The following is a 27,038-nucleotide window of genomic DNA, read 5'->3' as shown; positions in this document are numbered from 1 at the left end:
ATCCCAGCACTTTGGGAGGCCGAGGCGGGTGGATCTCAAGGTCAAGAGTTCGAGACCAGCCTGACCAACATGGTGAAATCCCGTCTCTACTAAAAATACAAAAATTAGCCGGGTGTGGTGGCACATGCCTGTAATCCCAGCTACTCAGGAGACTGAGACAGGAGAATCCCTTGAACCCAGGAGGCAGAGGTTGCAGTGAGCTGAGATTACGCCACTGCACTCCAGCCTGGGGGACAGAGTGAGACTCTGTCAAAAAAAAAAAAGAAAGAAGGAAGGAAGGAAGGGAGGAAAGAAAATTTCCCTGGGGGTAGGCGTCTATAAGTTTAGTAAAATAGTCGATCTTTCAGTGTTTCCAGCAACAACCTAATCAAGTTTATCAGTGTCTGGGAATGTTCAACGTACCATCTTGGGTTCAAACCTGTAGGCAAAAACATACAGCTGGCCAGGTTACAGAGTGGTGAAGGCACTCTGCATTTCTTGGTTGAGACAGAGAAAAAATGTGGGCAGAACTGGGTGTCCCTCCCCCCATCATACTATCACAGTGATCCCTTTTGCCTTTCTTCAGGCTCCAGCCCCACCCTATAGCCCCTGCTCCCTGGATTCACTAGGGCTAACTTCAATAAAGTACAAAGAAAAGGGGGCCATACGAATGACCAAAAAATATATATGTATATCTATTCACATGGATGACCAGATAGTATGAATGGATTGAAAATTTATCAGGAAAAATGGATGAAAGGAAATGCCAGGAGATGAGGGCAGACAGCAGGCAGTTCTGGGGCAGGGACTCTGTAGGGACAGGGTGGCCTACTGGGTGTGCCCCTTTTCTCTTCTCTGGCTCCCTTAGATAAGACCGGCAGTTTTGTCATCCTCCCCCTCTCATTCCACGGCCCCGCAGCCCCAGGCCCACACTGAAAGTATGTCGATCCAGGAGAACATACCATCCCTGCGGCGCTGGTCATGGGTCTCTAAGTCCCAAAGAGACTTAGCGAAGTCCATCCTGATTGGGGCTCCAGGAGGTAAGAAGGGGAAGCAGAAGCCATGGAACATAGGAGGAAAATGAGGGTGGAAACTAGGAGCCAGGGTGGAGGGTATAAATGATCCATATCAGCCACTGGCTAGGTGGGTTTTGGAGAGACACATACGTTCTTCAGAACCTCCCTTGTGTTAAATTATGGACCCTGGCATGGGCCTTTTCCAGGCCCTATAGGCAGGCCAGAGCCGCAACATGTAAGCCACGGGGCACTCCCGTGGTTCCTGGACTCTGGCCCCTGGCATACAGGGCTTCCAGTGGAATAGGAGACACTGGTGACACTTTAACCAGTCTACAGAACTGATCCCCAGCCCAGCTGGGTCTCATGCCTCTGACAACCCAACAGTGTGGAGCAGACCCACAAAGAGGGAGACCCAGAGAGGTGTGCAGTGGCATGGAAGGTGCGGCTGGAATGGGGGGGCTCCTCTGAACTGGGCTGGGTCAAGCTACAGGGACCTCTGGGTCTGTAGCAGCTTTGAGAGGTCTGGGAGACTCAGAGGATGGGGTGGGGAAGCCAGCCAGTAGCCAGGGGTTAGAAGGGAGAAAACAGAGACCTTCGGAGCAGGAACTGGGTGATTCTGGGCCTGAATAGGGACAGGCTGCTGGGGACTAGACATCAAGGGGTGGTGGGGTTGAGGGGCATCAGTAGTTGCAGGTTGGGGGGTCCTGGGTTGTGCGGGGTCAGTATAACTGAGTGGTCAAGAACTTGGGCTAGAGTTAGTCAGACCTAGATTTGAATCCTAGCTGATCCATACTTAAAAGCTGTATGATCTTGGACCATTTATTCTCAGTCTCTGTTTCTTTATCCATAAAATTGGATAACTATAGAACATTTAACAGTACCTGCTTTATAGGATCCTTGTGACGTAATAAGATAATATATGCATGATGCCCAGCTCATAAGAAGGGAAGGAATAGAGGGTATGCTGAGAGATGACGGCATGGGGAGGAAGGGCAGGTGACATGCAGTCCCTGTGTCCCCTTCTACCACAGGGCCAGCGGGGTATCTTCGGCGGGCTAGTGTGGCCCAACTGACCCAGGAGCTAGGCACTGCCTTCTTCCAGCAGCAGCAGCTGCCAGCTGCTATGGCAGACACCTTCCTGGAGCACCTCTGCCTACTGGACATTGACTCCGAGCCCGTGGCTGCTCGCAGTACCAGCATCATTGCCACCATCGGTAAACACTCCCATCCCCTGCAGCCTCACAGAGCCTACTGGTGTTTCTTGAGGTGCTTCTTCATCTCTTGTCTCCTTTGAGACTTCTCCATGTTTGACACAGTCATTCATTCAATGAAAATTTGTTGAGCATATAGTAGACAAGATTTTGGGCCCTGGGAGTAGATCAGCGAAAAAAACAGACAAAAATCCCTACCCTGGGGGAGCTGACAGTCTAGCTGGTGTGACAATAAACAGTAAGCACAATAAATTATTTAAAATAAGTAAATTATTTATTCCGTTAGAAAGTGAGGCCGAGCGCAGTGGCTCATGCCTGTAATCCCAGCACTTTGGGAGGCCAAGGCGGGCAGATCACCTGAGGTCAGGAGTTTGAGACCAGCCTGACCAATATGGAGAAACCCTGTCTCTACTAAAAATACAAAGTAGCCAGGCATGGCGGCGCATGCCTGCAATCCCAGCTACTCAGGAGGCTAAGGCAGGAGAATCGCTTGAACCCAGGAGGGAGAGGTTGTGGTGAGCCGAGATCGCACCATTGCACTCCAGCCTGGGCAACAAGAGAAAAACTCCATCTCAAAAATAAATAAATAAATAAATAAATAAATAAATAAATAAATAAAAGTGGGCTGGGCTCAGTGGCTCATGCCTGTAATCCCAGCACTTTAGGAGGCCAACGTTGGCAGATCGCTTGAGCCCAGGAGTTTGAGACCAGTCTGGGCAACATGGCAAAACCCATCTCTACAAAAAATACAAAAATTAGTTGGGTGTGGTGGTGCACGCCTGTAGTTACAGCTACTCAGGAGGCTGAGGTGGGAGGATCACTTAAGCCCAGGAGGTCAAGACTGCAGTAAGTCATGATCAAGCCACTGTACTCCAGCCTAGGTGACAGACGAGACCCTATCAAAAAACAGAAAGAAAAGAAAGAAAGAAGGAAGGAAGGAAGGAAGGAAGGAAGGAAAAGAAAGAAAGAAAGAAAGAAAGAAAGAAAGAAAGAAAGAAAGAAAGAAAGAAAGAAAGAAAGAAAGAAAGAAAGAAAGAAAAGAAAGAAAGAAAAGAAGGTCGTGGCGCCGGCTCAAGCCTGTAATCCCAGCACTTTGGGAGGCCGCAGACGGGTGGATCACGAGGTCAGGAGATCGACCATCCTGGCTAACACGGGTGAAACCCCCGCCTCTACTGGGTAAAAACACAAAACTTAGCCGGGCTGCATGCAAGCGGGCGCCTGTAGTCCCAGCCACTCGGAAGGCTGGAGGCAGGAGAATGGCGTGAACCCGAGGCTGAGCTTGCAGTGAGCCGGGAGATCCCGCCACTGCACTCCAGTCTGGTGGACAGATGGACTCCGTCCCAAAAAAAAAAAAAAAAAAAGAAAAGAAAGAAAAGAAAGAAAGAAAGAAAGAAAAGAAAGAAAGAAAGAAAGAAAGAAAGAAAAAAGAAAAGAAAAGAAAAGAAAAGAAAGAAGAAAGAAAGAAGAAAGAAAGAAAGAAAAGAAAGAAAGAAAGAAAGTTGGTCACGCAGTGGCTCATGTGCCTATAATCCCAGCACTTTGGGAGGCTGAGGCAGGTGGGATTACCTGAGGTCAGGAGGCCCGGGAGACCAGCCTGGCTAACATGGTGAAACCCTGTTTCTACTAAAATACAAAAATTAGCCAGGGATGGTGGCATGTGTCTGCAATCCTAGCTACCGAGAGGCTGAGGCAGGGGAATCGCTTGAACCTGGGGAGGCGAGGCTGCAGGAGCCGATCATGCCATTGAACTCCCAGTTTGGGCAACAAGAACAAAATTCTGTCTTAAAAAAAAAGAAAAAGGTCAGCGCGGTGGCTCAAGCCTGTAATCCCAGTGACTTTGGGAGGCCGAGGCGGTGGATCACGAGAGGTCAGGAGATCGAGACCATCCTGGCTAACATGGTGAAACCCCGCTTCTACTGGGGAGTAAATACAAAAACTAGCCGGGCGCAGGGCGCGCCTCGTAGTCCCAGCTACCGGAGGCTGAGGCGGAGAATGAAGGAACCCGGGAGGCGGAGCTTGCAGGAGCCGAGATCGCTACCACCACTCCAGCCTGGCGACAGAGCCGGCAGACTCCGGCCTCAAAAAAAAAAAAGTGCAAGAAAAAATGGCCAGACGCCGGTTCAGCGCCTGTAATCCCAGCACTTTGGGAGGCGGAGGCAGACGGATCACGAGGCTAAGAGATTGAGACCATCCTGTCCAACATGGTGAAACCCCATCTCTACTAAAAATACAAAAATTAGCTGTGCGTGGTGGTGCATGCCTGTAGTCCCAGCTACTCAGAAAGCTGAGGCAGGAGAATTGCTTGAACCGGAAGGCGGAGATTGCAGTGAGCAGAGATCGTGCCACTGTCCTCCAGCCTAGTGACAGAGCGAAATTCCGTCTTAAAAAAAAAAAAGAAAGAAAGAAAAGAAAAGAAAGAAAAAGTGAAAGTTATAAATGCTATGGGGAAAGAAATCAAGTATGGTAAGGGCATCAGGGGTACAAGGGTGAAGGCAAGTTGCAGCCCTAAATAGGGAGGTCAGGTACCCATTATTGAGAAAATGAGACCTAAGGGAAGACTTGAAGGAGATGAGAGAATTAGCCATGCAAAGATCCGGGAGGAGAATTCCAGGAAGAAGGACCAGTCAGTGCCAAGGCCTAAGTCAAGGAGGTTAGAAGAGCTAAAAACCGGCCAGGCGCGGTGGCTCACGCCTGTAATCCCAGCACTTTGGGAGGCCGAGACGGGCGGATCACGAGGTCAGGAGATCGAGACCATCCTGGCTAACACGGTGAAACCCTGTCTCTACTAAAAAATACAAAAAACTAGCCGGGCAAGGTGGCGGGGGCCTGTAGTCCCAGCTACTCAGGAGGCTGAGGTAGGAGAATGGCGTGAACCCGGGAGGAGGAGCTTGCAGTGAGCTGAGATCCGGCCACTGCACTCCAGCCTGGACAGCAGAGCGAGACTCCGTCTCAAAAACAAAAATAAATAAAATAAAATAAAATAAAAAGAAGAGCTAAAAACCATCAAGGGGGAAGAGCTGCAGATATGAAGAGACTGCGGGGAGAGGAAGATCAGGTGGGGCTTTGTAGGCCATTTTTAGAATTTGAGTTGCGTTTTCCTCCGAGTGAAATGAGAAACTGCTGCAGGGTTTTGAGCAGGGGAATGACAAGCTCTTATTTATGTTTTAATAGAACCTCCCCTCCCCTGCTACTATACTGAAAATAGATGGAGGGTGGGGGGAAGGGTGCCCTGCAGTATTTCTGTCTCAGACCAGTTGGCGGCAGTGAGGTGGTGAGAAGTGGTCAGATTCTGAATGTATTTTGCAGGTAGAGCTGACAGGATTTGCTGATTGATTGGATATAGGGTAGGGAGTGAGGGCGAGAAAGAAAGGAGTCAAAGGTGACAGGTGACTCTGAGGTTTTTGCCATGAGGAACTGCAACAATGCATTATCCACTGAGCAGGAAAGACTGTGGTGGAAGGAGTTCGGGAGAGAGCAGACGTTCACTTGGGACATGTTGAGTCTGAGATGTATATTAGCCATCCAAGTGTGATAGAGAGGGGGCAGTCAGGTACACAACTCTGGGTTTGGGAGAAAGGTCTGGATTGAAGAGACACTTGGGAGTTGACTACATATACATGGTATCTCAAGCCATGAGACTAGTTGAGATCACCAAAGGAGTGTAGGTGAAACAACAGAGAAGAGAACAGGGTATCTAACGTTAAGGGGAGGAACAAGGAAAGGAGACTGGGAAGGAGCAGCTAGTGAGGTAGGAGTCAACCAAGAGAGGGTGTGATCCTGGAGGTCAGGTGAAGACAGTGTGTCAAAGAGGGATGTGTGTCCAGGCTGCTGATGGGCCAATTGAGGAGGACTGAGCATTGAGCATTACACTGAGCAACAACACAGAGGTTCTTGGTGACCTTGACAAGAACAGATGCAGTGGAGAGATGGAGGCCAGCGCCTGAGTGGGATGGATTCAAGGGAGAATGGAGGAGGGGAACTGGAGGCAGCAAGTACAGATAACTCTTGCAATGAGTTTTGCTGCAAGAGAGAGCAAAAACTGGGACTGAGGGGAAACCAGGGGATTAAGATAATTTTTTTCTTTTTTTTTTTTGACACAGAGTCTCGCTATGTGCCCAGCCTGGAGTGCAGTGGCTGGATCTCAGCTCACTGCAAGCTCCGTTTCCCGGGTTCACGCCATTCTCCTGCCTCAGCCTCCCGAGTAGCTGGGACTACAGGCGCCTGCCACCTCGCCCAGCTAGTTTTTGTGTGTGTGTGTATTTTTTAGTAGAGATGGGGTTTCACAGTGTTAGCCAGGATGGTCTCGATCTCCTGACCTCCTGATCCGCCCGTCTCGGCCTCCCAAAGTGCTGGGATTACAGGCTTGAGCCACTGTGCCCGGCCTAGAATTTTTTTTTAAATGATGAAAGAAATAACAGTAGGTTTACATGCTGATGGGGATGATCCAGTAAAAAAGGAAAACATGGCTGGGCGAGGTGGCTCACACCTGTAACCCCAGCACTTTGGGAGGCCAAGGTGGGTGGATCACCTGAGGTCAGGAGTTCAAGACCAGCCTGGCCAACATGGTGAAACCCCTTCTCTACTGAAAATACAAAAAAATTAGCCAGGTGTGGTGGTGCACACCTGTAATCCCAGCTACTCAGGAGGCTGAGGCAGGATAATTGCTTGAACCGGGCAGGCAGAAGTTGCATTGAGCAGAGATGCTGCCACTGCACTCCAGCCTGGGTGACAAGAGTAAAACTCCCTCTGTCTCAAAAAAAAAAAAAAGAAAGAAAGAAAGAAAGAAAAAAGAAAAAAAGAAAAGAAAAGAAAAAGAAAGGAAAACATGGGTGTCACAGAGGACCGCAGAATGGCTGAATCTATGTCCTTGAGCAGGTGAGAAGGAGGAGATCTAGTGCACAAGTGGGAAGACAGATAGGGACCGAAGAATGAGCCAATCTGCTCTCAGCTAGCAGCTGCCCCATAGCAGCGCTGGCGTGGGATAGAACTCAGCTCTCCTCAGTCCATGAGGCCTCCTAGCTCTAAAACCCCGCACCCAAACGCCCTCACCTGGCTCCCAGCCCCTGCCCTACACCCCATACCCTGGGGTAGCCGGGCAAGCAGCACTTACATACATCACATGCCCACACAGTGACCTCAGGCCTGGCGGAGGGCACTCCCCTCCTACTTCCACAGTGCCGTCTCCCCAAGGGGACAGATGTTTGCTGGAGAGGGAAGCGGAGTCTGTGATCTGTGAGCAGGGGTTGCATCAGGGAATAAAGGTCAGGTAACAGGACTCTTGTGGCGCGGGGCCTTCTGAGAGTGGTAATGGGTTGGGTTTGGTTGCCTCTCATGTTCTGGGGGAATGTTGTCTGAACGTGAATTTCTGGTTCTAGGGCCGGCATCTCGCTCCGTGGAACGCCTCAGGGAGATGATCAAGGCCGGGATGAACATTGCGCGACTCAATTTCTCCCACGGCTCCCACGAGGTGCAGGACGGGCCGCCGGGCGGTGGGTGGGGCAGGAGGATGCCTCGAGGTCCTGGCCACCTTCCCCTGAAACCCTCGCTCCGCTCCCTCCCCCAGTACCACGCTGAGTCCATCGCCAACGTCCGGGAGGCGGTGGAGAGCTTTGCAGCTTCCCCGCTCAGCTACCGGCCCGTGGCCATCGCCCTGGACACCAAGGGACCGGAGATCCGCACTGGGATCCTGCAGGGGGTGAGCAGTGGGGCTGGGACTCGCCGGGCCGGGGCGGGAAAGGCGGTGCCAGTTGGACTGGGTCCAGGCGTGGGCAGGGGCGGGTCCCGGACTCCGGGGCGCAGAACTCACGTCTCCTCTGGCTCCGCCCCTAGGGTCCGGAGTCGGAAGTGGAGCTGGTGAAGGGCTCCCAGGTGCTGGTGACTGTGGACCCCGCGTTTCGGACGCGGGGGAACGCGAACACCGTGTGGGTGGACTACCCCAATATTGTCGGGGTCGTGCCGGTGGGGGGCCGCATCTACATTGACGACGGGCTCATCTCCCTAGTGGTCCAGAAAATCGGTGCGGACGCGCCTCCCGCCCTGACCACATCCGTGCGCTGGGCACATTCCCTTCTCCTTGGCTCCCCCATCAGCCCTCAGACCGACCACACCTTCCCCTGGCCACGCGTCTTTGCCAGCCTGTCCCAGGAGTCCCCAGCATGCAGACTCCGCGCTCACCCTGGGTTTGGGCTGGACTACGGGTGGGTCGTTTCTTCCACGGATGTCCATCTGTGCCTCTTCTGGGCAGAGCCCAGAACAAGGGCGGAGAGACGAGGAGGGCGTGGTTCCTGACCTCTTGGGGTTCCAAGCCCAGTGTCCTCTCTGCTGTAACTGTGCCCGGTCCTCACCCCTGACCGCAGCTGCCTCTCTCCATGCCCTCAGGCCCAGAGGGACTGGTGACCCAAGTGGAGAACGGTGGCGTCCTGGGCAGCCGTAAGGGCGTGAACTTGCCGGGGGCCCAGGTGGACTTGCCCGGGCTGTCCGAGCAGGACGTCCGGGACCTGCGCTTCGGGGTGGAGCATGGAGTGGACATCGTGTTTGCCTCCTTTGTGCGGAAAGCCAGCGATGTGGCTGCTGTCAGGGCTGCTCTGGGGCCGGAAGGACAGGGCATCAAGATCATCAGCAAAATTGAGAACCACGAAGGCGTGAAGAGGTGAGGCTCGGGCTCTGTTCCCCTTCGGCCCTGTCGCTATTCCCCATCACCTTTCTTCTCCCGCCTGCCTCTGCCTGGCATCTCCTGGCTTTCTGCCTCGGCCCTGATTCTCCCAACTTCTCAGGTTTGATGAAATCCTGGAGGTGAGCGACGGCATCATGGTGGCACGGGGGGACCTAGGCATCGAGATTCCAGCAGAGAAGGTTTTCCTGGCTCAGAAGATGATGATTGGGCGCTGCAACTTGGCGGGCAAGCCTGTTGTCTGTGCCACACAGGTCTGGAGTGAGCCCTTGAGGTTCGGCACTTTGTGGGTTTTAGGGACAACTGTGGATGAATACCCATACTGTAAGGGTTTGTTTTGTTTTGTTTTGTTTTGTTTTGTCTCTGTCATCCAGGCTGGAGTGCAGTGGCACAATCTTCCCTCACTGCAACCTCCGCCTCCTGGGTTCAAGCAATTCTCCTGCCTCAGCCTCCCAAGTAGCTGGGATTACAGTTACCACCACCATACCAGGCTACTTTTTGTATTTTTAGTAGAGGCAGGGTTTCACCATGTTGTCCAGACTAGTCTCGAACTCCTCACCTCAGGTGATCTACCCACCTCGGCCTCCCAAAGTGCTGGGATTACAGGCGTGAGCCACCGTGCCCGGCCCACACTGTAGGTTTATAGCACATTTTGCTGACAAGTGTTTGATCCTCAAATGATAAAGTTAGATATACTTTGACCCCTATTTTCAGGGGTTGTGACTGTGACCCTGGATTTCGGGACCCTCTGAGAATGTGGGTGTCAGAGAGTAGCTTGGGCAGGGTCTCAAGTCACGGTGTGACTCCTACATCTTTGATGTCCATGCTGTCCCTCAGATGCTGGAGAGCATGATTACCAAGCCCCGGCCAACGAGGGCAGAGACAAGCGATGTGGCCAATGCTGTGCTAGATGGGGCCGACTGCATCATGCTGTCAGGGGAGACTGCCAAAGGCAACTTCCCTGTGGAAGCCGTGAAGATGCAGCATGCGGTAAGAGCTCAGAATGAAAAGCAAATGGGCCAGGGAACCAAATCCCTTCCATACCCCAGTGCCCCTTCCCAGCCTGACATTCTGGCACCTGCAGATTGCCCGGGAGGCAGAGGCTGCAGTGTACCACCGGCAGCTGTTTGAGGAGCTACGTCGGGCAGCGCCACTGAGCCGTGATCCCACTGAGGTCATCGCCATTGGCGCCGTGGAGGCTGCCTTCAAGTGCTGTGCTGCTGCCATCATCGTACTGACCACAACTGGCCGGTGAGGGGGATGCCCAGATGGAGATTTGGGTCAAGGGTAGGCTGGGATGGGCCCCAGGCCTGGGTTTAGTCTGGTCACCAGGAGTGAAGCGTGTCCACCTGAGACAAGAGGAGAGGCAGCAATGACAGCTGGAGGCCAGGAGACACAGAATGCCAGTGAGCTTCTAGGGCTGGAAGGGGATAGCAGCATCACTGGGCACATTGGCTTCAAGGCCATTTGGGCTCCTGGGGCTCAGAGGCAAGTCCATTCGGCCCACAGAGCCTACAAATGCTGAGGTATTGCAGAAGGGCCCAGTAGGTCTGAGTTTAAGTCTTTACTCTGAAATGTAGCTCTGTTAGCCTGCTGTCTTTCCTCATGAACAGGACAAGGTAATGATTTGTTCTTCATGGGGTTGCGAGGATTAACAGGAGATATTAAGTACTACATAGTACCTAATATCTATACAGTAAATTAAGCACATAATGCACATTCTCAAAAGGGTTTTATACTTTGTTGTTGTTGTTGTTGTTTCTTTTGAGAACGGCGTCTCACTCTGTTGCTCAGGCTGGAATACAATGGTGCAATCTTGGCTCACCACAACCTCCACCTCCCAGGTTCAAGTGACTCTCCTGCCTCAGCCTCCCAAGTAGCTGGAATTACAGGCGCCTGCCACCACGCCCGGCTAATTTTTTGTATTTTTAGTAGAGACAGGGTTTTGCCATATTGGCCAGGCTGGTCTCAAACTCTTGACCTCAGGTGATCCACCCTCCTTGGCCTCCCAAACTGCCGGGATCCTAGGCATGAGCCACCGTGACTGGCCAGTTTTTATATTTTTTGAAGAGATTTCTCCTTATTATCTCATTCGATACATCCATATTATCTCATATCTTTCTTGTGTGGTAGGGAGGGCGGGCATTCTTTTTTTTTTTTTTTTTTTTTTTTAAACAGAGATAGGGTCTCACTATGTTGCCTAGGCTGGTCTTCAACTCCTGGGCTCAAACAATTCTCCCACCTTGGCCTCCCAAAGTGCTGGGATTACAGGCATGAGCCACTGTGCCCAGCCTGGGAGGCAGGCATTCTTACACTCATTTTACAGGTGAGAACACCAAGGCCCAGAGAAGTATGATGACTTACTCAGGGTCACACAGCTTGTTAGTGACACCTGGAACCAGAACCCAGACTCTCCTTTCCTGGTTCACCACTCCCTCGCTGTTCTGGGCTGACCTTCTCTGCCTTCTCCAGCTCAGCCCAGCTTCTGTCTCAGTACCGACCTCGGGCAGCAGTCATTGCTGTCACCCGCTCTGCCCAAGCTGCCCGCCAGGTCCACTTATGCCGAGGAGTCTTCCCCTTGCTTTACCGTGAACCTCCAGAAGCCATCTGGGCAGATGACGTAGATCGCCGGGTGCAATTTGGCATTGAAAGTGGTGAGCTACCTAGACCTTCCCCGCCCACTCCTACCATTCATATCAGGAGTCCTCCAACCCAGCTTCCCATACCCACTCAAAGGGCCTTGCCTCTCTCCTGTGGTTCCAGGTTTTCCCTGTGAGAGTCACTAAGACTGAGATATCAGTCTGGCATATCACAAACACCTCTTCTATCAGCATAGCCACACAGGCAGACAGCTGTGCTACTTAGCAACACACTGTGTCCTAGCACGGATACTCCTGCTAGGAGTTTTGTTTGTTCTTTGTTTTTTTGAGATGGAGACTCGCTCTGTCGCCAGGCTGGAGTACAGTGGCACGATCTCGGCTCACTGCAACCTCCGCCTCCCAGGTTCAAGTGATTCTCCTGCCTCAGCCTCCTGAGTAGCTGGCACTACAGGCACGTGCCACCACGTCCGGCTAATTTTTGTATTTTTAGTAGAGACGGGGTTTCACCACGTTGGCCAGGATGGTCTCGATCTCCTGACCTCATGATCTGCCTGCCTCGGCCTCCCAAAGTGCTGGGATCACAGGCGTCAGCCACTGTTCCGGCCTATCTTGTGCCTTTAATATACTGCAGTGGTGATATTCCCTGCGTGCCACCTATGGGACATACTTCACTGCCTCATTCCCTACAGGGTGGCCTTGACATGGTGGAGGGTGGTGGCTGGTTCTCGTTACAGGGCTGGCCTGGTCCCTCAATGACTAATTTTCAATGACTGATTTTCTTTCTTTCTTTTCTTCTTCTTCTTCTTCTTCTTCTTTTTTTTTTTTTTTTTTTTTTTTGAGATGGAGTCTTGCTCTGTCGCCCAGGCTGGAGTGCAGTGGTGCGATCTCGGCTCGGCTCACTGCAACCTCTACCTCCTGGGTGCTGGGTTCAAGTGATTCTCCTGCCTCAGCCTCCTGGGTAACTGGGATTACAGGCACACGCCACCACACCCAGCTAATTTTTATATTTTTAGTAGAGACAAGGTTTCACCATGTTGGCCAAGCTGGTCTCGAACTTCTGACCTCAGGTGATCTGCCCACCTTGGCTTCCCAAAGTGCAGGATTACAGGTGTGAGCCACCACGCCTGTCCGATGTCTTGTTTTCTTTCCCTCCCCAAGGAAAGCTCCGTGGCTTCCTCCGTGTTGGAGACCTGGTGATTGTGGTGACAGGCTGGCGACCTGGCTCCGGCTACACCAACATCATGCGGGTGCTGAGCATATCCTGAGACGCCCCTCCCTCCTCTGGCCCAGCCTACCCCTGTATCCCATCCCTTCCTCCCAAGTCTACGTCCTCCAGCCCACACCCCTCCAAAGCCCCACCTTTAAGTCCTCTCTTCTCTATTCCTGAACCTCCCTACCTGAGGCCTATCTGAAACTATATCTGCCATCTAGCCCCATTCGAGGTTGCCCCTTCCCCGTCTCCATTTCACACAGGTCCTGAAAGTCTGGGTGGCAGTTATGCACTGGCCACCCGACAGCACCAACTGTACATTCCCTGCATCCAATCCACTCAGCAGGCCCTAAGATGCCTTGAGCCTTTAATCCCAGTTTGGCTGGTTAATTCCATAACCCCAGACATCTCATCCCTTGGGGTCGGGGAGAAGGGAGACAGGGCAATCTTGTCCACAGTCTCCCATTCTCATATGTGGCCCTCATGATAATCTGGGCATCTCGTGCCAGGGCAGGCTACCCTTTCATGGTGACTAACAGTGACATGATAGTCCACGCTTTGGGGAAAACTGGGTGGGATGGATGCTGGGGAGAAGGGAGGGCTGGGCAGCTGATTTTGTCACTGTCTTCACAACCTCTGTGCTGGGCTTGTAGACCACTGTCCTGGCTGCTCTCATGCCCGCCTGATACCTTGCTTGGTCAAATCCCCGGCTGCTTCCTTCTGCACCCAGAAATTCCTTCCCACTCACTTTGTTCCCACACACAAACCAAGAGCCAAAAATGAGTGTGTCTATTTTATATTTAAACCCAGCTGTTTGGAAGCAATTATAAAACTTCTCCCACACACCAACAACCCCAGAACTCCCCACCCAGAAGGAAAGGAGACTTGGGGTCCTGGCCCCACAGTCTCTAATGCTGTAGAGTAGCAGAGGGGACAGACAGAGTGAGTGAGTGTGGTAAAGGACTACTCTTGTCCCTGAGAAGGCAGAGGTGCTGGCTGGCCTGCCCTTCCCCAGGCTTGGATACCTTGGGCCTTTCCCTTACTCCTGCACCAACAGCAAACTCAGAAGGAAAAAAACAAAACAAAACTCTAAAGGTAAACACAGTCCTTCTCCCTCTCTCATGTGGCTCCCCCTGCCCCTACCTGGGAGAAGGTTCAAGTATTGTGCTGATGGGTTTGGGAAAGGACCACAGAGGCTGGCATGGAGAGGCCCTGCCTCCTCCTACTCCTCCTGTCTCCTTATCTGAAAAGGAGGGGAGGGATGGATAAAGGAATGGGTAAACAAAATGAATTGGTAACACATAAAATCAGTAAATGAATAAATACAATTAAATAAATGAATAAATAAATAAACAAGCAAAGAAAAAAATATCTCACAAGGATTCAGCCATTTGCCCCTCCACCAGCGGGGATCTAGGCTGGCATATTAATAAGGAGGTGCCAACTACTCCTTAACTTTTAGGGGGGCATGACTGGGGCAGAGGGTACAGGGGAGAGGCACCTCCCAGTTTACAAAAAGACGGTCTACCACAGGACAGAGACTGCAGGGAACTTAGAAGTGTGTTCCCACTCAGGGGGTAGACACGGAGTGTCCACAGGTGGCAGTGAGTGGGTAAAGGTGGATACCCACACTCAGGACTCAAGACATCTGCTGGCAGTAATGGGGGCGCAGGTGATTGGCAGTGCCTGGCTATGCTACAGGAACAGGAAGATAACCAGGCCAGGCAGAACCTGCAGGATCATCAGCAGGGAAACAAGAGACATCTAGCTACTTGGCAGTGATGGCGGTGGCAAGTACTTGTGCTTAGTAAAGGTGGGGTCATGGGCCTGGGCCTGCACCTGGCAGGACCATAGCCAGGGGAATATTCTTGTCAGAGGGTTTTGAGTCACTTCTACTTGGCAGTGGAGACATACAGCGCCTGGCATATTACCTGGAACATGGTAGCTGCTCAGTACACATGATGAATGGGTGAATGGATTATGATGGGACAAGCTACAGGATTCTTGAGCTGAGACCGTCTTCATGGCAGTATGGGGAATGTCCGCACAGGGTCGACATTTCCATGGGGCAATGTTTCAGGTCCCCACGGCCTTCCCTAAGAGGCATCTGCCCTAGGGTACATACTACTGCACCCCAAGAACTAAGGCTGGATGTACTCAAGGGTTTTACATGTTGGCAGAAAGCTGGAGACCCCGGGGGGTGGCTGGCTCAGGCACTGGTGGCCTGGGGGGCTGGGCTGTCCTTGGAGGCTTGGCCAGGAGCCCTGAGGGAGGCAGCCGCTCATTTCCTGATCCCTTACGCCCAGGAGAGCCATCGCCTGTTGCCGGCTGAGGCAGAGAGGGTTGGGAGGCTGACAGTGGGCGGCCTCGAGGTCCTAGCCGCCGTCCACCTCCTCCTGGCGGGGGACCCAGCAGGGAGACCTGGGAGCACCCTGCCCGGGATAGGCTGGCATGCAGGGTTCGGGCAGGTGGGGCGGGCAGGCGGGAGGTGGATGCCCACGGGCCAGCTCGGACGGGCACCAGCGGGGAAGCTGGAGACCCTGCTGAGCGCCGAGCAGAGCGAGCAAGGAGGGTGGCTGGAGAGTCAGGGGAGAGGGGCAGAGGGCCCCGCTGGTGAGTCAGGGCAATGGCCACATTGGAGGTAACAGCAGCTGCCTGAAGGGGCGCATGTACCAGTGGCTCCCACAGTACTGGCTTTCCACTGAGCCGAGCTCCTGTGCTCGGGGCCAGACCCCGAACACCACGAGCCATGTCTCTGTCATGTTGCACCAAGTGCTGCTCCATGATGCCACCACCACTGCTGCCTGGACTTGGCTCAGAGCGCTTCCGCTGCAGTATGGAATTCTTCTTGCCTAAAAGTTGTCCCGGGAGGGAGAAGTTAAGGATAGGGAAGGAATCCAAGATGGAGGTTGGATATCAAAGAGTATGAGGGTATCAGGATGGGGTGGGGTTGAGGGTAGGGGATGGGAGTCAGTAGTATGGCAATGGGGCTATGCGGGTGGAGATGGGGGTTGGAGGAAGAGGGTATGTATCAGAGACAGCGAGGGTCAGAGGACTGGTACTCAGGGGAAGGAGGACTCAGGACATGGAGACTTGGGATGCTATCTCTCCTGGGTAGGACATGCTGAGGGATAGGGACAGTGGGCCACAGTGTCGAAAGGCCTGTTAGGGGGCATTTGTTGGGGCTGAATTGATTGGGATATGATCCTGGAGCCCTAAAGCCTGGGCTCCTTGCTTTGGAGGTGGGGTGAGGGCACAGCCTGGACCCAGAGCAGATAGGTGGACAGGTCTCACCGATGCGGCGCAGCCGATCCATGGCCACGGTCTCAAAGGCCCGGCGCATCATGGGGAACTCCTCGAGCACAGCGTTGAAATGGTCCACACTGAGTGAGTAGAGGCGGCAGTAGGTGTCAGCCCGAACACTGGCTGTGCGCCGGCCCCTAGTTAGCAGGCAGATCTCTGCAGAAATTGGGAGGAAGCTTCAGAACCCCTGTCCTTGTCCCTGGAACTCCTCTCACTGAGCCTGTAGCAGTGGACCCCACTTTCTAAGGCTCCTCCCTAGATGTGGGAGAAACCATTGATTATCTATTACCTCCCTGCCCCAGGGTCCCTAAACACCCCAAGCATTGTCTTTCTCCAGACTCCCACAATTACTGGATTACTGCTCCCTGTCCTTCCCACTCTCTCCAAATGAAGGCTGACGACCAGACAGGTCTTGCTGGCCCTAGATTCCCAGTGATTCCACTTCACTTTAACTCCCACCCCTCCCCGACTACTCTATCCCAAGAGGTAGACCTGGGCAACTCAGTGTACCTACCCCTCCTACCCCCTTGAATAAACACTGAGGGCAGCCCTGAAGGAGAAAAGCAGTGTCAAAGAGCAAAGTGCAATGTGATGGGGATAGTGGGTGGTATGGGGGCTGAGAGATTATATGAGCCTCCAGTCACTTTGGGCAGTGGCTGGCTGAACTGCCCCTACTGCCACAGGCTGGGTCCCTGAATCACACCGCCAGGCAGCTCCATAAAGCTCATGCTCCAGGACAGTCGTGCTTCACTCCTGCCTTTCCCTCATCTCATAGGCTCCTTGGATTTCACTGCCTAAGGGTTCTAAAAGGCCCTCTGGCCCAGTAGTTTGCAACCTGGCTGTGCATTAGAATCTCCTGGGAAGCTTTTAAAAACTACAGAGCTCAGGCCAGGCGCGGTGGCTCACGCCTGTAATCCCAGCACTTTGGGAGGCCGAGGCGGGCAGATCATGAGGTCAGGAGATTGAGACCATCCTGGCTAATATGGTGAAACCCTGTCTCTAGTAAAAATACAAAAAATTAGCCAGGCATGGTGGTGGGCGCCTGTAGTCCCAGCTACTCAGGAGCCTGAGGCAGGAGAATCAACCTGGGAGGCGGAGCTTGCAGTGAGCCAAGATTGCACCACTGCACTCCAGCCTGGGCAACAGTGTGAGACTCCGCCTCAAACAAACAAACAAACAAACAACAAACAAACAAACAAAAAAACTGCAGAGCTCCAGATCCCAGCCCAGAGATTCTCCATGAGTAGGCCTGGGGAGGGGCTGGAGCTCTGTGATTCTGCAGCGTACCCAGGTAGGGATCCTGAGCCCAGGAGCAGTTGCCCTCTCCACTGTCTGCTCGTGACCCTGCCACCCTCCCTGAGGCCTGCTGACCCCCAAAGTAGGATCCATCGGTGAGGCGTGTGTCCCGGGCGCCGCGGGCCAGCACACTGAGCAACCCATGCTGGATGAAGTACATCTTCCTCCCCATGGAGCCCTCACGCACCACGAGGTCCCCCGGCTGGAAGACCTCAAAGCGCAGCTTGGTGAGGACTGCAGTGACGAAGCTGGGGTCGGCGTGGGCAAACAGCGGCATGTGGGCCACCAGGCCCCGACAGGTGAAGTTAATGATCTCCTGGACAGGGGAGGGGCCTGTCAGGCAGGCTGTGCCCGGTGACCTGAGATGATCCCCCAAGCTCATCTGCTTCCAGAAACCCCACCCCTGGGGTCATGTTCTGCCAAAGGATGGGGATGCGTCAGTGGACCTGGGACCATCTCTAAGCTCCTGCCTTCGGCTCTTTCCCATGAGCCCTTGTGGGACCATCCCCCGAAAACAGAGATCCCTATAGTCCCTCCTCATGTATACTTCACCTGCAAAGGACCTTCAAGAAAGACCCTAGCCCCTGAAAGCCCCCCAAATACCCGGCCTCCCACAGGGCCCTCTGCAGGCCTCATTCCCTATAGGAGCACCTGCTGACCAATAGCCCCTACCACCAGACAGCACTCCAGGTCCCTGAAGGTCCCCCTTCCAGGCCCAACCCAGCCCCACCTCCCGAAGCGGCTCGCTCAGCTCGCCCAGGATGCTTTCCTCGTCGAACATCTTGCCCTGGTAGCGGTGCTCATAGTACTCGTGGATGCGCTGCCGCGTGTCTGCTGGCAGCTTGTGGAAGGACATGTACTGCTCCACCTGCTTATACTGGAGGGCCAGCCCATTGCCAGGGGCAAGAGGACACAGGGAGAGATTTGGGGCCGGAACAGTGGGGTGTGTGGGGGGGAGGTCAGAGACACAGGTCAAACTCAAAGGGGTGAAACATGGAACCAGACATGGATACACAGGGCCACAGAGCAATATGGATAATGGTGGGTACCAGGAAGACACAGAGCACAGTCATAGGAAAACCCAGGTGTGGAGAGCGGAGGGGCCAAGCACAGGCATAGGTTCAAACAAGGAAAAGGTACACGCAGGGGCAGGGAACAAATGGACACAGGGCAGGAAAGGAAACAGAGATGCAACAGGGGCACACATCAGAATGGGCCTCAAGTCAGGTTACCCAGTCTTCAACACCCCTCCATGCCACACCTCCCTCTCCTGTCCCTGCTGACCTTCTCCTGGTACTGACGCCGGGAAGAGTCCAGGGACTGGATGAGTGCCGTGGCGTGGCCGATGAACATGGCGTAGCATGTGGCACCCACGATCATGCTGAGCATGGTGAGCCAGACGTCGGGCATGCCTACAGGTGCCTGCTGCCCATAGCCAATGCACAGCATGTGGCTCATGGCCTTGAACAGGGCATGGGAATATTGGCGGCCCCACGAGTGGTTCTGAGGGGCAGAGTGTATTGCAGAGCTGGGCATGGGCCCCTTGGAGCCTCATTCTCCACCTGCCCCTCTTCCTCTTTTGGTCTTTCTCTCTGCCCCCTTCTACTGCAGGCCTTCCTCCTGGCAGGCACTTAAGTTTGGTTCTGGGGGCCCTGAGGCAAAAGGGTCCTCTATTGCAACTTGGGGACCTCAGATTCTGGCTAGGTACCCTTAGTTGCCTGCTCCCTCCAACACACGAGCACTTCTTCTGGGTCTCCTTCCCCTTTCCTCCCTCCTCCCCACCTCCTCACTCCTATTTTCTGTCGTGATCATCTCCCACCTCCTGCTCCCTGTGCCATCCCTGCTACTCGGGCAGAAGAGCCCTAAGAAGGCCCAGGAAAGGCAGAGCTGTGGGGACTTCTCACCACCATGTGGTTGATGGAGACCCAGCAGTCGGGAGGGAAGTCCTGCAGCATGGGCACCAGGAACTGCAGACAGCCATCCCAGTGACATAGCAGCAGCATCATCCCAATGAGGTTGAAGATGCGAACCACAGCACTGGCCAGGTCATAGGTCATGTGAAAGATCTGAGGAGTCCAAGGAGGAGCTGCTGTGGACAGGAACCCCTCCCTGCTTGTCCTCCTCCATTCCCAGCCTGGCAAATTCTCTCTCTGAACTACTCCCCAGCCCCAGCCCCCATGAATTAAAAAATGAAACTATTATTCATTTGTATGGAGTTTTGTGGCAGACATGTATAGCTAATGCAAAGCAGTTTCTTATTTCTCTCATCTTATGGATAGGAAAGCTGAGGTCAGTCATGTGCCCAGAACCACATAGTAAGTGTCACAGCAGAGAATCAAACAAATCTATTGCACAAGCTGCCCAGGTGTAGCCTAGAAAAGAGAGAGGGCATTTCACAGTGTAATGTCTCCAGAGCATATGTGTAAGAATTAATGCCAGCAGCCCTCTCCTTTCCAGTCGTAATAATACATAATAGTGGCTTCACTGAGAACTTAGTATGTGCTAGACACCTTTCTAAGTGATTTGCATGTATTAACTCCTTTAATTCTAACAGCCTTATCACAGGCAAGTGTATTTAACACTCTCATTTTATAGAACAGAAAATCAAGTCTCCTATAGTAAACTATAAAACTGGGATCTGACCAAAGACAATGAGACTGCAGAGCCCACAGTCTGAACCACTAAATTCTGCTGCTCTGAAGCTGAAGCTCCAGCTTCTTCCACACCTCCTCCTCCACCCAGCATCCAGCTAACTCTAAAGTGTGTCTGGCAGCTGTGCTCCACCCTCCTGTGCCACCATCTTCACCCCAGGTCCCATCCCCTGAATCCTCATTCTGTTCCTGCTTCTCCCCCACCAATTTTGGAGAGAGCTCACCCACGGAAGCCCCACCCATCTTCCCCACCCTATAAGGTCACCAGGAGCCCCACCCATAGCATCTTCCTAGAGAAGTCTGCCAGCACTACCCCACCCCCCGCCGCCCCCGCCGCCCCCGCCACCTCCACGCCCCACCTCCTCCCACTGGTGTATATAGCGGATGAGGCGGGAGAGGCGGAGCAGCCGCAGCAGGCTTAGGATCTTGGTGAAGCGAACGATGCGTAGGGCCCGTGCCGTTTTGTAGACCTCAGCGTCCAACTGTGGCTCCAGCTCCACCACCAGGAAGATGTAATCCACGGGGATAGAAGAGATGAGGTCAACCAGGAACCAGGTGCGCAGGTAGCGCGTGCGGATGGCCCGCGGTGCTAGCAGGATCTCAGCACCCTCCTCCACCACGATGCCCGTTCGGAAGTTGAGCACCAGATCCAGTAGGAAGAAAGTATCAGACAATACGTTGAAGACGATCCAAGGCGGGGAGTTCTCCTCCTTGAAGAAGGTGATACCCACAGGCAGGACGATGAGGTTCCCCACCATCAGCAGCAGCATGATCAGGTCCCAGTAAAACCTAAGGTGGGAGTGAGATGAGGGGTAAGACGGTGAGGATATTTCACCAGCTACTAGACTGACAGAAGATAGGCTGCCATGGCCAAGAATAGTGAAAGATACACAGTAACAGAATGACTGTTCACAGCCGCTGGGAGTATAAGTTGGGACCACCATTTGGGAAAATATTTATCTATTGAAGTTAAACATTTGCATTCCCTGCAACTCAGCAATTCCATTCCTAGGTATAGACACCTCCAAGGGAAACATGCGCTCCAGGAGATACACATAGGAAAGTTTACAGCAGCATTAAATTTGAGAACAACGCACATATCCTTGTGTGGAAAAATGTAGATAAATATGTAGATAAATACACTATTTATGGGCTGGCATACCATACAGCTGTGAAATTACCCAACTACAGCTACATTCAGTTCTATGGATGAATTTCAAAAATGCAATGTTGAGCAAAAGAAGCAAGAAACACCCTGGACAACATAGTGAGACCTCATCTCAACAACAAATAAAAAAATTAGCCATGCATGGTGGTGTGCACCTATAGTCCCGGCTACTCAGGAGGCTGAGGTGTACTCTAGTCTGACTGACAGAGCGAGGCCCTGTCTCAAAAGGAAAGCTATGGCTCATGCCTGTAACCTCAGCACTTTGGGAGGCCAAAGTGGGATCACCTGAGTCCAGGAGTTCAAGACCAGCCTGGGCAACATAGTGAGATCCTGTCTCTACAAACAATTAAAAATTAGGCCGGGCCCGGTGGCTCATGCCTGTAATCCCAGCACTTTGGGAGGCCGAGGCTGGCGGATCACCTGAGGTCAGGAGTTTGAGACCAATCTGGCCAACATGGCAAAATCCCATCTCTACTAAAAGTACAAAAATTAGCTGGGCATGGTGGCGGGAGCCTGTAATCCCAGCTACTAGGGAGGCTGAGGCAGGAGAATGGCATAAACCAGGGAGGCAGAGGTTGCAGTGAGCCAAGATCACACCACTGCACTCCAACCTGGGTGACAAGAACGAGACTCTGTCTCAAAAAAAAAAAAAAATCCCAGCACTTTGGGAGGCCAAGATGAGTGGATCATGAGGTCAAGAGATCAAGACCATCCTGGCCAACATGGTGAAACCCCGTCTCTATGAAAAATATAAAAATTAGCTGGGCGTGGTGGCACACACCTGTAGTCCCAGCTACTCGGGAGGCTGAGGCAGGAGAATCACTGGAACCCGGGAGGTGGAGGTTGCAGTGAGCAGAGATTACACCACTGCACTCCAGGCTGGGTGACAGAGAGAGACTTCATCTAAAAAAAAAAAAAAAAAAAATTAAAAATTAGCCAGGCCCTGGGGGCGGTGGCTTACATCTGTAATCCCAGCACTTTGGGAGGCAAAGGCGGGAGGATCACCTGATTATGTTGGGAGTTCGAGACCAGCCTGACCAACATGGAGAAACCCCATCTCTACTAAAAATACAAAATTAGCCGGGCGTGGTGGTGCATGCCTGTGATCCCAGCTACTGGGGAGACAGGCAGGAGAATCACTTGAACCTGGGAGGTCGAGGTTGCCAAGAGCTGAGATTACACCATTATACTCCAGCCTGGGCAACAAGAGTGAAACTCTGTCTCAAAAAAAAAAAAAAAAAAAAAAAATTAGCCGGGTGTGGTGGCACACACCTGTAATCCCAATCCCAGATACTCAGGAGGTCAAGGCAGGAGAATTGCCTGAACCTGTGAGTGGAGGTTGCAGTGAGCCGAAACCACTCCACTGCCCTCTAGCCTGGGCAAGAGTGAGACTCTGTCTTTTTTTTTTTTTTTGAGATGGAGTCTCGCTCTGTCGCCCAGGCTGGAGTGCAGTGGCCAGATCTCAGCTCACTGCAAGCTCCGCCTCCCGGGTTCACGCCATTCTCCTGCCTCAGCCTCCCAAGTAGCTGGGACTACAGGCGCCCGCCACCTCGCCCGGCTAGTTTTTTGTACTTTTTTTAGTAGAGACGGGGTTTCACCGTATTAACCAGGATGGTCTCGATCTCCTGACCTCGTGATCCGCCCGTCTCGGCCTCCCAAAGTGCTGGGATTACAGGCTTGAGCCACCGCGCCCGGCCTCTGTCTTAAACAAATAAAAATTGGCCAGTGTTGTGGCTCACGCCTGTAATCCCAGCACTTTGGGAGGCTGAGGTGGGTGGATCACGAGGTCAAGAGTTCGAGACCAGCATGGACAAAATGGTGAAACCCCACCTCTACTAAAAATACAAAAATTAGCTAAGCGTGGTGGCATGAGCCTGTAATCCCAGCTACTCAGGAGGCTGATGCAGGAGAATCGCTTGAACCTGGGAGGCAGAGGTTGCAGTGAGCCAAATTTGTGCCATTGCACTCCAGCCTGGGTGACACAGCGACACTCCTTCTCAAAATAAATAAATATAAAAATAAATAAATAAAATTACTCTTCCATATACATCATATACATATATATCCCTATTATATATCGTTTACCTCACCATTGCTAAATTTTTTTTTTTTTGAGACGGAGTCTCGCTCTGTCGCCCGGGCTGGAGTGCAGTGGCGGGATCTCAGCTCACTGCAAGTTCCGCCTCCCGCGTTTACGCCATTCTCCTGCCTCAGCCTCCTGAGTAGCTGGGACTACAGGCGCCCGCCACCTCGCCCGGCTAGTTTTTTGTATTTTTTAGTAGAGACGGGGTTTCACCTTGTTAGCCAGGACGGTCTCGATCTCCTGACCTCGTGATCCGCCTGTCTTGGCCTCCCAAAGTGCTGGGATTACAGGCTTGAGCCACCGCGCCTGGCCCATTGCTAAATATTTTTAAGGTTAAAAACAAAAAGCTAAAGTACCCCGTGCTAATCTCACAGTATTGTTGAAAACATTTACGTGGAGACAATAGATGTGACAGTGTGGTATAGGCACTAGTTGGTGTTATAACTCACTCACTCTTTATCCCCAGATTTCTGAAAAGGCTGCTGCTTCTCCCATCTCTGGCTATCTGCCCATTCTAGTCTAGGACCTCATGCCCTCCCCAGCCTTCTCCACCCCATTCCTCTTCTCCAACACAGTTGGACCCACAGATCCTGTTCCTCTGCTGGGGTTTGCTCATCCATGTCCCAGGGTGGGGTGGTCTATCCTGCCTTCCTCTGAATTGAGCTTTCCAGGGATGCCCTTTCCCCTCCACAGAACCTTAGACAGGGCTGCACACACAGAGAAGCTCCACAGGAGATCATGAAGCAGCAAAGCTTGAGTTCTGCATGTCTTTCCTCCTCTGGCCTCCCTGTGTCTACTGGGACTCTGAGCACAGGCAGAGGCATGGGCAGGGGTGAGTGACACTGCTGTGACAGACACTGTGGAAAGAAGAGGTCAAGAGGGATCTGTGTGAAGCCCTCATTCAGAGAATGTCACAGGATAATCTCAGGGACTCAGTTACTTATGGTGATTTTAATTCTAGGACACACCTAATCCCAGTGTCAACTCAGGAGCTAGCTAGCCCCTTCTAACTCGGACTGCAAAATCAATTTTCAGCCCTGAAAGAAGCTTCCTCAAGTCCTGGTCTCTGGGAAGCCCCTTAGACTGTATGTTTTCAATAAACAAAAACCCTCGACCACTCTTCTTTTCTCTCCTGGGCTGCTGAGGAGAAATCCTGTATTGTGAGACACTAAGAGGGGGAGGGAAAGAGGGTTCGCCTAGCCATGAAAGCATCTTCACAGCCTGACTCACAGGTTGGTCACAAGCCTGGCAGGTGATGTAGTAGAGAGAATGGAGAAGCACAATCAGAGGGATACCAGGCTTCTGGGGATCCGTCTGCGAGTGAACTGAGGGAAGGGAGCGAGATCCACAGGAGGCTAGAAAAGGCACGCTGGCTGGGTGGGAACGAGGCAGCAAAGACAGGAGTGAAAGGAACAATGGGAGGAAGAGGGACATAGAGGGAGTGTGTATATATGTGGATTCAAGATAATGTCTGGGTCTACAGCTGTATTTCCAGGCTCCAGATTCACACCTCTTCCTCTCTGCTTCTTTCGTTCCCCAGGTTAGGTGCTTTGCACACATCCCTGCCTCATCCAAGAGCTGTCCTTCATTTCCCCCCAAGGACAGGGCTGCTGTCCTCCCCTAGCGACCTTGATGTAGAGGTACAGCCTGACGGAGACTGTGAAATGGCCCCACCCCCACCCTCTGTCCCTTCTGTGGGAGTCACCTGGGTGGTGATCCTGTCCCTGCTTTGCCGCCTCAGTCACTCTGAGTCTTGGCCCCGCCCCGCCGCCCCCGCCTTCAGCACTAGGGACAGCGACCAGAGCTGAGGTCTGGACCCTCGCCCCCTTCAGCGTCCCTATTTTTTCCTGATAGTCATGCTGAACTAGGCAGGTGCTAAGGAGGAGGTGTGGGGATGGCAGATAGCAGAGCTCGGCTTCTCCCTCAGACTGGCCCCGATACTTAGAATATAATTTCCCAGATCTCCAGCAAGCAGGACTGGAGGAGGCAGGGGTCCCAAACTCCGGTACTTCCTGTGGTCCGGTTGGGGTCCCGGGTTCCTGAAAGAGGAAATCCAGGTCTCTGGAGATCCCCTGATATCTGCTTGCCCCTTCTGGTGCCCCCAGCTTGCCAAGGCACGGAGGACCTCCGGCAGGGGATACCCGCCCAGGAATTCCCAGGCTAGATTGGAGGAAGTGACTCTCCCGCCCCACCAAGGGATCCCTGGGCTGGAAATGAAGTGACCGTGGAGGGTGGTGCGGGCCGGGTCCCGGTGTCGCTGCCCGCGAGGGTGGGATTGATGTACCCTGCCCTCCCGGCCGAGCCCCCAATACCGGAAGTCGCTGTAAGGGTGGATGATCCAGGCCCCCGCTGACTTCACTCTCTCCTGCTCGATTTCCACTGCTTTGTGGCTGCCGAACACCCGAAGGGAGAACTTGTTGACCGTAGGTTGGAGCAGCGTCCCAAGGTGCCTTCTCTTAGGCTCAGACTCAGATCCGGGGATCGGACCTGAGGCCGCGGTCGCAGGCCCGGGAGCAACGGGAGGCACCTTGGGGGCCTCCAGCCCAGGGGTCGCCCCTTCGCTGGCCCCCGCAGCCGGCCCCTGCTCCGCCTCCATGGCGCCCACCCCGCTTACACGCTCGGCCTCCTAGAGCCCTATGTGGCCATCAGGTACCCCCAACCCCTCCAGAGTGGGAGTCGGCGCAGCCCCGCGGGTTCCAGCGGAGGCGTCGTAGGCTCGGAACCGCCGGCGCGCGGGGCGGAGGGGGTGTGCGCTAGACTGGCGGGCGGCGGGCTGGCTGCGCGGCGCCCCCTGGCGAGGGCAGCGCGAAGACCGGGCGGGGCTGGGAAGCCGGGATCCTGGAGGAACTCCGAGACGGGCGTGGCTTAGCAAGGAAGGCGGGGCGCGCAGCCTGAGCCAGGGAGAGGCGTGGCCTAGTGTTAGCCTTTCATCCACTGAGAGCCAGGGAGGAGGAGCCTCCTGCAGTGGCGGGAAAATCGGACGCGGATGTGTAGCTTGAGGGATTTGGGACCAATGGAAGAAGTGGAAATGGCTTTTGTGATTCTTCCCCACTCTCGCCCAGGGACTTCTGTCCTGCTTCCGTCTTCTCTCAACACTGTCCTAGGCATATTCTTGTCTTTTTGGTCTCCGAACTGCTTCCCCAAGTATTTAATTCCCTAATTCGTTCTGTCAGCCTTCACCAAGTGCAACTCTGTCATTGAGTGGATATAAAAGTCCTACTCTTAGCATCTCCATGAAGTAATGGAAAACAACACAAAACAAAACAAAAACAAAGGCCTAGCCATAAAGCCACTGCTCATCTGTGCCCAAGGACAGACAGGTAAATTGCAGCGCTATGCGAAGTGCTATAAACTCCTAAATATCTCAGATTCTTCCCTTCATCTCCAATTCTTCCCTTCATCTCCAATTCTTATTGCCACTGCCTCATGTCAAGCCCTAAGGATTTTTTCACGTAAATTACTTCAGAAACCTCTAAAAGAGTCTTCGACTTCTTCCAGGCTAATTCTTCTTCCATTCCCTGCCAGTTACTTTCCTAAAATCCAACTATGGCTATGTCACTTGCTTGAAGTCCATCAGGCTTTCCCATCTTCTACCGGGGTACATTTAAGCTCCTTAGCATGGTGTACCAGGCCCCAAAAATTTGGACCTAGTTTCAACAGTCTGTCTTCTAACCGTCCCCCTCGTGCAAGCCAGAGCCCCAATCATGCTGAAAGACTTTGTGCCTTGTCTCTATGCTTTTGCAAATATTTTCTCTGCCTGGTATTCTCCTCTAATTCACTTTCAAACACTTGGTTCAGATCTCACCTTCTCTAGGAAACCTAGAAACACATTTCCAGCTCTCCTTTCCCCA

At 53.1% G+C, this 27,038-nt stretch overlaps 2 protein-coding genes across 9 annotated transcripts; one reads left to right on the top strand and one right to left on the bottom strand.

The window, feature by feature from the left end:
* The first annotated feature begins 243 nt into the window (after positions 1-243).
* On the top strand, positions 244-13,996 carry PKLR (pyruvate kinase L/R). 6 transcript variants are annotated; one of them, XM_003892776.5, is made up of 12 exons: positions 245-1,019; positions 1,345-1,434; positions 2,027-2,209; positions 7,582-7,673; positions 7,770-7,901; positions 8,036-8,222; positions 8,585-8,855; positions 8,980-9,130; positions 9,714-9,866; positions 9,961-10,127; positions 11,349-11,530; positions 12,635-13,996. In XM_003892776.5, the coding sequence occupies exons 1-12, from the start codon at positions 920-922 to the stop codon at positions 12,739-12,741; spliced, it is 1,815 nt and encodes a 604-aa protein (XP_003892825.2). In that variant the 5' UTR covers positions 245-919; the 3' UTR covers positions 12,742-13,996. The 6 variants fall into 6 exon arrangements, with proteins under 6 accessions (XP_021780383.1, XP_003892825.2, XP_003892824.1 ...); XM_003892775.5 differs by lacking the exon at positions 1,345-1,434 and having other exon boundaries at positions 883-1,019; XM_009182789.3 differs by lacking the exon at positions 245-1,019 and having other exon boundaries at positions 1,314-1,434.
* On the bottom strand, positions 13,467-27,038 carry HCN3 (hyperpolarization activated cyclic nucleotide gated potassium channel 3). Of its 3 annotated transcripts, none has more exons than XR_635704.4 (9): positions 25,500-27,038; positions 20,296-20,725; positions 19,190-19,351; positions 18,570-18,788; positions 18,016-18,162; positions 17,361-17,601; positions 15,981-16,145; positions 14,618-15,538; positions 13,467-13,929 (listed from the first exon to the last, which is right to left on the bottom strand). XR_635704.4 is itself a non-coding variant. In XM_021924688.2 (9 exons), exons 3-9 carry the CDS (start codon positions 20,704-20,706, stop codon positions 14,853-14,855), a joined length of 2,031 nt encoding a protein of 676 aa, XP_021780380.2. In that variant the 5' UTR covers positions 20,707-20,725; positions 25,500-25,577; positions 25,802-27,036; the 3' UTR covers positions 13,467-14,852. The 3 variants fall into 3 exon arrangements, 2 of the variants coding, with proteins under 2 accessions (XP_021780380.2, XP_003892826.2); XM_021924688.2 differs by having other exon boundaries at positions 13,467-15,538; positions 25,500-25,577; positions 25,802-27,036; XM_003892777.5 differs by having other exon boundaries at positions 13,467-15,538.

Source organism: Papio anubis, chromosome 1 (genome assembly GCF_008728515.1).
Source record: "Papio anubis isolate 15944 chromosome 1, Panubis1.0, whole genome shotgun sequence".
Taxonomy (NCBI): domain Eukaryota; kingdom Metazoa; phylum Chordata; class Mammalia; order Primates; family Cercopithecidae; genus Papio; species Papio anubis.
Note: the sequence above shows the minus strand (reverse complement) of the source record. Positions and strands in the feature narration are given on the sequence as shown.